The sequence below is a fragment of the Schistocerca gregaria genome, chromosome X (genome assembly GCF_023897955.1).
Source record: "Schistocerca gregaria isolate iqSchGreg1 chromosome X, iqSchGreg1.2, whole genome shotgun sequence".
In the NCBI taxonomy this organism is placed as follows: domain Eukaryota; kingdom Metazoa; phylum Arthropoda; class Insecta; order Orthoptera; family Acrididae; genus Schistocerca; species Schistocerca gregaria.
This window is the reverse complement of record NC_064931.1, coordinates 29411738-29424369: the sequence shown is the minus strand read 5'-3', so window position 1 is coordinate 29424369 and position 12632 is coordinate 29411738. Positions and strand designations below refer to the sequence as shown.

Below are 12632 nucleotides of genomic sequence, written 5' to 3'. Positions count from 1 at the left end.
AAAAAAAACCATGTTATGAGCATAAAATAACATAATGAACCATTTAAGATGATTTCCAGAAAACAAAGACATTTGATTGTGTCAGTCATCATGTCCTATTAGAAAAGATAAGTTATTACGGAATATGAGGTTCATCAAATAACTGATTTAGTTCTTATTTAACAAACAGAATGTGGAAAGCTACACTACTGGCCATTAATATTGCTACACCATGAAGATGACATGCTACAGACATGAAATTTAACTTAAAGGAAGAAGATGCTGTGATATGCAAATGATTAGCTTTTCAGAGCATTCACACAAAGTTGGCACCAGTGGTGACACCTACAACATGCTGACATGAGGAAAGTTTCCAACCAATTTCTCATACACAAACAGCAGTTGACCGGTGTTGCCTGGTGAAACATTGTTGTGATGCCTCATGTAAGGAGGAGAAATGCGTACCATCATGTTTCCGACTTCAATAAAGGTCGGATTGCAGCCTACCGCGATTGCGGTTTATCGTATTGCGACATTGCTACTCAAATTGTTTGAGATCCAATGACTGCTAGCAGAATATGGAATTGGTGGGTTCAGGTGGGTAATATGGAACACCATGCTGGATCCCAACAGTCTTATATCACTAGCAGTCGATGACAGGCATCTTATCCACATTGGCTATAACGGATTGTGCAGCCACGTCTCGATCCCTGAGTCAACAGATGGGGACGTTTGCAAGACAACAACCATCTGCATGAACAGTTCGATGACGTTTGCAGCAGCACGGACTATCAGCTCGGAGACTGTGGCTGTGGTTACCCTTAACGCTGCATCACAGTCCGGAGCACCTGTGATGGTGTACTCAACGACGAACCTGGGTGCACGAATGGCAAAACGTCATTTATTCGGATGAATCCAGATTATGTTTACAGCATCATGATGGTTACATCCATCTTTGGTGACATCGCGATGAACGCCCATTGGAAGTGTGTATACGTCATCGCCATATTGGCGTATCACCCGGCGTGATGGTATGGGCTGCCATTGATTACACGTCCCTATCATCTCATGTTCATATTGAGAGCACTTTGAACAGTGGACGTTACATTTCAGATGTGTTACGACCCGTGGCTCTACCCTTCATTCGATCCCTGTGAAACCCTACATTTCAGCAGGATAATGCATGACCGCATGTTGCAGGTCCTATACGGGCTTTTCTAGATACAGAAAACGTTTGACTGTTGCCCTGGCCAGCACATTCTACAGATCTCTCACCAATTGAAAATGTCTGGTCAATGGTGGCCAAGCAACTGGCTCGTCACAATATGCCAGTCACTACACTTGATGAACTGTGGTATCGTGTTGAAGCTGCATGGGCAGCTGTACCTGTACACACCATCCAAGCTCTGTTTGACTCAATGCCCAGGTGTATCAAGGCCATTATTATGGCCAGAGGTGCTTGTTCCGGGTAATGATTTCTCAGGACCTATACACCCAAATTGCGTGAAAATGTAACAACATGTCAGTTCTAGTATAATATATTTGTCCAATGAACACCCATTTATCATCTGCTTTTCTTCTTGGTGTAGCAATTTTAATGGCTAGTAGTGTACCTTAGGCTATTCGAGTAATACAAAGAGGGACATCACATCATCAGCATGGGAAGAAATGACAATGGGAATCTGACAGTGTTTGATTATTGGCGTACTACTGTATTCTCTTTATGTTAATGATCTGCCATTTTATTTGAATTAGTAGGTAGAAATAGGACTATTTGCAGATGATACAAGCATTTTTGTGTAGCACAGCAAAGAGGCATCAACAGAGAAGATAGTAAATTATGTTTTTGCGAAAGTTACTGAGTGGTTTTGCACAAAAACTTTGGGGAAAAAACACAGTTCACCCACTTTTTTTCTGTCAAAAATATGCCACTTCCTATTTACATAGCATACCAACAAAAAATAATTAACTTGGTACAAAATTGTAAGTTTTTAGGTATACATTTTGATGAAAACTTAAACTAGTAAAACCATTTGGCAGACTTGCTAAAATGTTTAGATTCAGCTACTTTTTCCATATGAATAATTGCCAACTTTGGGGCTACAGCAGTCAGAAAGTGAACATATTTTGAGTATTTTCATTCACTGATTATGTATGGAATAATATTCTGAGGTAAACTCTCACTTATGCAAAAAATATTCATTGCATAAATGAAAATAATTAGGATTATGTGTGGATTTCAATTGCATACATACTGGAGATTCCTCTTTAAGCACATGGGAATATTAACTACAGCTTCACAGTACATTTATTCATTTATGAAATTTGTTATCAGCAATTCATCTAAGTTTCAGAGTAGCAGGGGTAGTACAAGTAAAACACCAGAAGGAAAAAAGATCTGCATTGCCCTTTAACGAATCTAACTATGGTGCAAATGGGGTGAAATATGCAGCTATAAAACTCTTTGACAATCTATCCACAGAAATAAAATGTCTGATAGATAACATTTTCAAATGTACACTCCTGGAAATGGAAAAAAGAACACATTGACACCGGTGTGTCAGACCCACCATACTTGCTACGGACACTGCGAGAGGGCTGTACAAGCAATGATCACACGCACGGCACAGCAGACACACCAGGAACCGCGGTGTTGGCCGTTGAATGGCGCTAGCTGCGCAGCATTTGTGCACCGGCGCCGTCAGTGTCAGCCAGTTTGCCGTGGCATACGGAGCTCCATCGCAGTCTTTAACACTGGTAGCATGCCGCGACAGCGTGGACGTGAACCATATGTGCAGTTGACGGACTTTGAGCGAGGGCGTGTAGTGGGCATGCGGGAGGCCGGGTGGACGTACCGCACACGTGGGGCGTGAGGTCTCCACAGTACATCGATGTTGTCGCCAGTGGTCGGCGGAAGGTGCACGTGCCCGTCGACCTGGGACCGGACTGCAGCGACGCACGGATGCAGGCCAAGACCGTAGGATCCTACGCAGTGCCGTAGGGGACCGCACCGCCACTTCCCAGCAAATTAGGGACACTGTTGCTCCTGGGGTATCGCCGAGGACCATTCGCAACCGTCTCCATGAAGCTGGGCTACGGTCCCGCACACCGTTAGGCCGTCTTCCGCTCACGCCCCAACATCGTGCAGCCCGCCTCCAGTGGTGTCGCGACAGGCATGAATGGAGGGACGAATGGAGACGTGTCGCCTTCAGCGATGAGAGTCGCTTCTGCCTTGGTGTCAATGATGGTCGTATGCGTGTTTGGCGCCGTGGAGGTGAGCGCCACAATCAGGACTGCATACGACCGAGGCACACAGGGCCAACACCCGGCATCATGGTTTGGGGAGCGATCTCCTACACTGGCCGTACACCTCTGGTGATCGTCGAGGGGACACTGAATAGTGCACGGTACATCCAAACCATCACAAACCCATCGTTCTACCATTCCTAGACCGGCAAGGGAACTTGCTGTTCCAACAGGACAATGCACGTCAGCATGTATCCCGTGCCACCCAACGTGCTCTAGAAGGTGTAAGTCAACTACCCTGGCCAGCAAGATCTCCGGATCTGTTCCCCATTGAGCATGTTTGGGACTGGATGAAGCGTCGTCTCACACGGTCTGCACGTCCAGCACGAACGCTGGTCCAACTGAGGTGCCAGGTGGAAATGGCATGGCAAGCCGTTCCACAGGACTACATCCAGCAGATCTACGATCGTCTCCATGGGAGAATAGCAGCCTGCATTGCTGCGAAAGGTGGATATACACTGTACTAGTGCCGACATTGTGCATGCTCTGTTGCCTGTGTCTATGTGCCTGTGGTTCTGTCAGTGTGATGATGTGATGTATCTGATCCCAGGAATGTGTCAATAAAGTTTCCCCTTCCTGGGACAATGAATTCATGGTGTTCTTATTTCAATTTCGAGGAGTGTATATTAAAGAAAAACTGAACATAAATGCATGTGCTAACCAAGCCTACAGATTGTGCTGCTGTATTTGATCACAAATGTGCAATGTTCTCAATATGTTGCAAGTGTCAGTCTTGGTCAGAACAGTGTTCTGTGTAGTTGTGAGTGCATTATGTCTGAGGTAAGTGAGTTTGAACATGAGAAAATTGTTGGTGTTTGTGTGGTGCTTGCTTCCATAACCAAGGTAGCCAAAATGGTTGGTGTTTCAAGAAACAACCTATCAAAGATTTATACCGCATACAGGAAAAGTGGAAAAACATCATCCACCAAGTCACAACATGGTCAAAAGTGTTGGTTGAGTGACTGTAACAGGAGGTCATTGAAGAGAACTGTGATGACAAATAAGAAGACAACAGCTGCAAAAGTCACTGTATAACTGAATGCCACACTTACAAACTCTGTCAACACCAAAACTACATTAAGGGAGCTGGGAATTGCAGGATAAGCTGGAATTCTAAAGGCGCTCGTGAGTGAAGCAAATGCCCTTGGCAGGAAAACATGGTGCTGAATCCATAAAACCTAGACTACGGAACAATGGAAGAAAGTCATTCTGTTGTATGAGTCTTGTTGGGCCCTGTTTCCAACTTCTGGCTGAGTTTATCATCCCAAGAGCAAAACATCGCAGGGGTTCAGTGATGATTGGGATAGCCATATCATGGCATTCCATGGGACCCAAGGTTACTCTGCAAGGTCGCATTACTGCCAAGGATTGTGTGTCTTCTTCTCCTCTTTAAGAAACAGAAGGATGGCCAGTCATCAGATCTCACTATTAATGAGCCTTTGTGGTCTGCTTTGGAGAGAAGGGTGCACGATTGGTATCCACCTCCACCATTGTTACCTGAACTTGCCACTATTTTGCAAGAAGGATGGTATAAGATTCGCTTGAAAACCATAAAACACCTGTATTTATGCATTACAAGATGACTGGAAGCTGTTGTGAATGCCGACAGTTTTTCTGCAACATATTAACCATGTTAATGTATTGTGTTTTTTTTGTCCACACCCTTGAACTGTTCTATTTTTGTTCTGTTGACATGTTCCACATCATAAATTTTATCATGAATTTAACTGATTAAGCAAGTAACTAACTAACTAACTAATGTGTACTGAGACTACTCTCCTACAGACATTGCTTTCTCAAAAAAAAATTTCAAAACACTAGCAGTAAATAAACTTGCTGGTAATTATCTACATTACCTCTTACATCATTTTTATAAAGTTGTTTCACTGACAAGTATATCAGTCTATTAGGAAACTGACCACACCTGAAAGACTCATAGCACAGCTGACTTAAGAACAGATAAAAATACACATAGCAACAGACTTATAATTACAATATTATAAATAAAGTAACACACCTGCAATAGTTATAACATTCTGGTTCAGTTTCTCTTGTATTAATCTGGCATTATCTCCTTTCAAAATCCCATACTCATTCAAGGTTTTTTTCATGCGGTCTAGCAAGGTAACTCCTGGTGCACCTCGTATAAGGCAGTACACAGTAGCCTAACACAAGGAAAATGTATTCCATATAGTTTAATTACTAGTTCATTTATATGATATATGAAGACTGCTAAGTGTAATTACTGTTAATTTTTGTATATGACCAACCGTTGTGTTCAGGAGCAGTTCCTCCAGAATAAATGCTCCAACAAAACCAGTGACTCCAGTCAGGAGCACTTTATCACGTCTCCAGTTAGTACCTGAAAGCTGGAAAGATCTCCAGAAGGCCCTAAGCCTTATGTCCATTCTTGAAAAAGAAAAGTGAATTTGTGTAAGTAAATAAAATGTGTTATACATATGGATATCTTGTGACATTCATTCAGTGCATGCGCAACATCAAAATACATTGCTGGTCATGTACAATGGAACCAGTTTAAATAAAAAAAAAAGTACAGCATACATATAACTGACATAACACTGCAGTTTAACAAAAATAAAATGAGTGAAAAGATTACAGTCAGGCTCTAATAAGAAATATGATCATCCAAATAGAGGGTGGTCAGAAACAATCTGGAAAGCTTGCAAGGATGTTGCAGGGTAGATTGTGCAGACAAATAATTGTTAAGAAAAAAATTTGACACACTGCACTGTTTCTTTATTAATTAGCACTGAAGTTAGCCAATCAGACCACTACATACACAAATTCAAGTGGCCCACCAGACATTGTCACCAACGTGTTTTTGTTTGGTTTCCTAAAACTGAACAAGAGAGTGTTACAAAATCTGGATATGGCATGGTAGTAACCTGACCCAAATATTGAGCAGTCTTGTGTGCATCATCTATGCTATGAGAACAACTGACACTAAATTTCAGTGCTAATATGCTAATTAACTTGGAAATGACACAACATATGGAATTTTTTTCTTAACAATTATCTCTCTGCACAACATAGTCTTCACCACCATTTCAAGCTTTGCAGACTGTTTCTAACCACCTTTTATATCTAATAGGAATAGTAAATACCATTAATTAATGCACTTATATTCAATAACAATTTACAGTTTCTGTATTGCTTAGTGATCAGGGGCACAAGCTCAACTGAACAATGATGAAGATCAACTGCATGTGCTCAATATAGTTAAGGGTCAGAAACATTGCCAGACATTCATTTCCTTTACAGTATCCAGCAAGAACTGGCTTACTTCATATACTAAATGTTAAGAGGTTTTATCATTCTGGAGGATGATTTCTCCCACTTAGTCTTGGCAAATCACCTAATATTACAATCAAAAGTACCTCTATGCCCCAGAACAACAATGAGGAAGACATGGATGTATATGCATATTTCAAAAGAGATACCACAAGGCAACACTCTTGATTCCCCAAATTCATCCCTTCCAATGTTTTTGATTGGATGATAACAGATTCCCCATTCTCTCTAAATATGCATCCCATACCTGTAATGTAGGTTACATGCTTTTCTATGTGTACTCATGAGACTATAAATGTTATCACTGCTTGTTACTAAATTTGTATCAAATTTATTGCAGCTCAGTGAAACCTACTGCATTAAATGGAACTTTATTCTACAGATTAAAGATCCCCAAAGGATGAACATTAAGCCATCTTTCCATCACAATCTGTCCTTCACCTGCTTAGGACATCCCAGCTACATGCCATCACAGTGCATTACATGGATGTTGACTACTAGTGGTTTCAGTTGTTTACTTCTGAATTTGCGAGAGAAAGCCTAAACACTTTACATGTAAAGCAGGGCAGCAATGAAACTATTATATGCTTTCAGGATGCATTTGTCTTCTTATTTATCACAGGGATTCACAGGCCTGGATTTTCAAAACTATTTCACAAAACGATAGATTTTTTGGTTATTTATTTATGTGCATTGTACTAGGTAATTGTTTATTTAAGTTAGTATTAAAATGACATCTAGAAATTGTCAAATTCCTTTGTGAAATAGGTACAGTTAGACACATAGTTGATAAATATTAGCATACATATCTTTTGTAAAGATTTTGTACTTATAAACACAAGGAGACATAGCAAGTTTCATAACCAACAGACAGAAAGGTCGAGCTTAGGGAGTAATAAAGATTTTGATAACCACAAACAACAAGTTTTTAAATTTAAAATTAAAATGCAGTATCCATATTTCAGTGTTTAATTTCTTCACACTGCCTAGTTAGCTACTTTCCTAACAATCGTCATGTTAAATTGCTAAGTATTTTATTACAGATTCTCTCTACTACTTGCTATTAACTCCGATATTAAAAAAGAATAATCCTGTGAATCATTGTTTTGCCCATTTTTTGCAAAATACTTTTGATTTTTTTCTTGAAGCTTGATACAAAATAAGGCTGATATTTTCCAGTACAGCTTGCAGTGCTGTAGTTTCTTTAATCATGTGCAGTTACTGGGCATTCATTGTAGTCTAGGGGTGGTATGTATATTTGTTAAAGTGTACAGTTGTGCAGAAGCTCATCAGTTATACTTCTATACCATGATTCAATGAAAATGAAATAACTTCATCACAAATGAGGGTTGCAGAGGTCACAGACATGTGGCAATTACTTCCATATGGCATGGTGAGAAATACATGTGCATTTGAAACAAATAAGAAACTTCATAACAGTTTGACACTAGAAAGGCAACTGTAATGTCCCTGGTGATTTGTGTGTTATAGGCTTTAGGCTATGGTCCAAGAGTCTAAGAATTTTTAAGTGCCCAACATTTAATCCCATAATGCGGAATACATCCTCAGAGGCTATAAAAGTGTAGTTAGATGATGTTAAACCTAAACAAGGATGTTTGCAACTTTAAAAGATGAAATGTTGGACACTGAAACATGCCTTAGACCATGGAGTAATATCCATTAAACAGAAATAATCAAAGATGTAAATACTGGCCACATTGCATTGTATAACCAACTGAAATTATAGTTCATATATCATGCTTCAAAGCCACTCGTTTTTCTAAATGGTACTCTAAAATAATATCCATCTATTTGGTCTTAACACTAATTAAGTACTACACCTATATATTCTATTTACATCTTTGTAACATCAATGCTGAAAAGATTTCCTTGGAACTCATGTGTGTTACCTTCAAAAAGTATGTAGATTTTATAGACAACAAAGACAGGAATGATAACATATTTTACTAACAGTGGGATGTTGTTCCAAGGAAAGATGTTCATTAACAGATATTGCATATTCATCACCTGACAGAAAACAATGAAGTAACTAGAAGGGGGTGGGAAAATGAAATGAAACTTCGTGAGTGGAGAGGTTATCTGACATTTCAGTGATTACAATATCGAGTCAAAGTTACAAAGGATGTAATAGTATGAGCTCACTTATCAGTATGAAATTGATTCCCCTTTGGCCTTGATGTATGCACTGATTTGGTTGGGAAGAGTGTCATAAATCTGATGTATATTAACCTTATGCAAGCTGACCCACAACTGTTGTAACTAGTTCTTGATATCCTTCATCCTGGTACTTGGACAGAGTTGACATTTGAAATGGTCCCACACATGTTCTATCAAGAACAGATTTGGGGATTCTCCTTGCCACAGGAGTACCTCAGCATCATGCAGACAGTTCACAGAGACCAGTGTCATGTGTGGATGTGCACTGTCCTGTCGAAAAATCGCACAAGGATACTGTTACATATAAGGTAATACATGAGGATGCAAGATAGCTGTAATGTACCATTGTGCCATCAGAGCTTCCTCAGTCACTGCCAGTCATGACCTGAATTCATACCCCATGGATCCCCACATTGTGATGCTAGGAGTAGCATCTCTATGCCTCTCATGAATATAGGAAGGAATGGACCTCTCCCTAGGTTCCCATCATACTTGTTGATGACGGTCAACTGGGATAGGGCAGAACCACAGTTCATCACAGAACACATTGTGACATCATTCGTCAGCAGTACATGATGGCAGGCACAGATGTGAAGGGTATGCAATGAGCTTGGTGCACAATACAGCAATCCTTCCTTGAGATGGTCAGAAATGGTTTACTGGAACACTGATGATGTCTGTGTCTGCCCTCACATTCCCATGCAGTGAAACATAGGTCACTGCCATGTCCGAATGTTTCACATATCTGGATATTGTGTGATTCAACTAGCCATGCTAATGGAGACCCACAATGAGGCCCCTTTCAAACTCTGTTAATTGCTGCTAAAGCTATCTCGCACTAGCACGTGGCTTGTCCATGTCTTTTACAGTGATCGTTCGACAACTGATGCTGATCATGGCCCTTATATACCCGATCAGGCATGACAACAACACAAAACATAAACGTAAACACCACTCAGGCACTTTGCTAATCTTTTTTACCTGTCATATAGAATTGCAACTCTTATCATTTGAAATTACACTGACATTTGACCATGTCCTCCGGGTGCTTAATATATATATATATATATATATATAAATAAAACAGAAAGAAACTTCCACATGGGAAAAATATATTAAAAATAAAGATTCCAAGACTTACCAAGCGGGAAAGCGCCGGCAGACAGGCACATGAACAAAACACACAAACACACACACAGAATTACTAGCTTTCGCAACCGATGGTTGCTTCTTCAGGAAGGAGAGGGAAAGACGAAAGGATGTGGGTTTTAAGGGAGAGGGTAAGGAGTCATTCCAATCCCGGGAGCGGAAAGACTTCCCTTAGGGGAAAAAAAGGACAGGTGTACACTCGCACACACACACACACACATATCCATCCGCACATACACAGACACCTGTGTATGTGCGGATGGATATGTGTGTGTGTGTGTGTGCGAGTGTACACCTGTCCTTTTTTTCCCCTAAGGGAAGTCTTTCCGCTCCCGGGATTGGAATGACTCCTTACCCTCTCCCTTAAAACCCACATCCTTTCGTCTTTCCCTCTCCTTCCTGAAGAAGCAACCATCGGTTGCGAAAGCTAGTAATTCTGTGTGTGTGTTTGTGTGTTTTGTTCATGTGCCTGTCTGCCGGCGCTTTCCCGCTTGGTAAGTCTTGGAATCTTTATTTTTAATATATATATATATATATATATATATATATATATATATATATATATATATATATATATATATATATATATATATCACATTAAAATACTTACATATCTTTCCCCTGACTGTGACGTTCAACTTCTGCAGCCAGATCAAGCTGGACTGGATCACCTCCATTAACTGTTTCAGGGTCTTCAATAAAGGCTGCCATGGATGAAACCGTTGGATGCTTAAATAGGTCACTCATTACTAAATTGACTCCTAGTTTCTGATTCATTTCATTTAATATGCGTGCTGCTTGGAGTGAATGCCTAATATTACAGAAAAAGAACGTTTTGTTGTTAAATGAGAGAACTGAATGAAATAATAACACATATTAAGATCCAACAAGACAATTAATTTTACAAATAACCATATAGTTCTGTCTACAGTATGTGCTTCCAACAAAAACAGATTAATTCATAATCAATAAACTATGGTGGGCAAATGCAGCACTGTACTTCACAGTGCTGTGCTGAACATATTATATTTGTACATCTGAGGCAAAAAGAGAAATCAGCAGTGGCCTTGCACAACCTTGATGAAGAACATATCTTTGATATTGAAAACACTATGCTGTGTTGAGTGTTGTGTTGGGTGAATGGCTACTGGTAGAGTACAATAGGGAATCAATAGAAATAAAGGTTCCCCACAATCTCATCAACAGGGATGACCACCATGAGCTTAGTTCAATGTGGAATCTTGCATTAGCAGCAGTACCTCAAGAATACCCACAAATGGAACTGATCACAGCTCTCAGCCTTGGCACAACATCCCTCCCCCACCATCAGTGTGCATTATAGCACAGTGTTTGCTCCAGAGGAAGGTAGTAGATATGCCTCATGTATAAATAGAAAGGCACATAGTGCATCTCAAAACTTCCCCTGGAGATGACGAATATGAGAGTACGACAATCATCAAAATGCCAGATTTTTCAAGACTAACACCTAGCTGGAAACCCATGGGATTTTCATCAGTATTATATGCTGGGAAAGTCTACATTCTCAAATACATGACAGGCTCATGGAAGGATGGCACACTGGCGACAGAAAATACCTTTTGCATATGATCATCTCACATGACTGATTTCTCAGTACGTAATTTCTTCCTGTGAGATTTCCTCAGGGAAAATGTTCATGTCCATCACTTCTAACAATTTTCTAAGAATTGAGAAGCTGTATTATCACACTTCTTGAGAACAATATGCTAGACCTGCTTAAATAGTCTTTGGTGAGAATGGGATTATTCCCTGGACATCTATTACACTACACATGTATCTTACATCAAGTGTATCTAAGGCCAGAGATAGAGATTAAAAACTCCAAACCCAGTCTCCAAGACTTTGTTAGATCTTATGTTTTCAAATAGAAAATAGCTAGTAATTAGCTGTGTCCATTACAGCATCCACAGTACTTAGCTTGGGTGTAGCATTTAGTTTTGTTAGTTTATTATGTACTTCCATGCAGAAGTGAACAGCAAATTTTTACTGTTTTCAGAAGTGCTATTAGTTTTTCAAATGCTTTTGTATTTGAAAGAGCTAGTTTTGCATCTCACTTTCACCAATAGATATATTGTGGGTATTGTGGGTGCACGATGGAAGAGATGACTGCTGTTTGTAAACAGTTGGAAGCACCACTGACAAGTTGACAACAGTTAAAAGCCTTCCTAGGAGTGCTCTGAGCTGCACCTAATGGTGACTGTTGGGTCATTCCATTACCTGGAACATCTTCTTTGTTGAGGACTACGCTTAAAAAAAGGGGCTAACAACGAAATCAGTTGTAAGGAGTTTGAATGTTAGGCATCTGATGGTTCTTCTTAGGCCAATTAATGCACAAAATCTGAGAGTATTGTTGGCTATTTCCAGAGACTGTCAGAAGTAATGCAAACAGATGCTTAGCTCATGGGGCCTTGGCACTGCTGTTCATTTGCAGTGTTGTTTGAAATACTGATCAGGATACTCTGTCCAGAAGGTAACTATAGGCTCTAAACTGCAGACTTTGTCAGTATTGTGAGGAGTATAGCAGTATATTCACCAATTGCACTAGAGATGGAAACTTGTTGTACTGCACTGGTTAGATCAAGCATGCATTGTGTGCTATAGAAGTGGTTACTTAGGTGGCTGATTATGTGTAGAATGTACATGGTGTTTTCTTTTAGGATGTGTCTGTT

The 12632-nt window shown here is 40.1% G+C and overlaps 1 protein-coding gene across 4 annotated transcripts in view; it reads right to left on the bottom strand.

The window, feature by feature from the left end:
• Window positions 1-12632, bottom strand: part of LOC126299109 (uncharacterized) — a 372168-nt gene that overhangs the window by 95333 nt on the left and 264203 nt on the right. For all 4 annotated transcript variants that reach the window (XM_049990789.1, XM_049990790.1, XM_049990787.1 and 1 more), the window contains 3 exons: window positions 10535-10735; window positions 5556-5694; window positions 5303-5450 (listed from right to left, as the gene is read on the bottom strand). In XM_049990789.1, the coding sequence (XP_049846746.1) occupies window positions 5303-5450; window positions 5556-5694; window positions 10535-10735 (488 nt within the window). The remainder of the gene's footprint in view (window positions 1-5302; window positions 5451-5555; window positions 5695-10534; window positions 10736-12632) is intronic.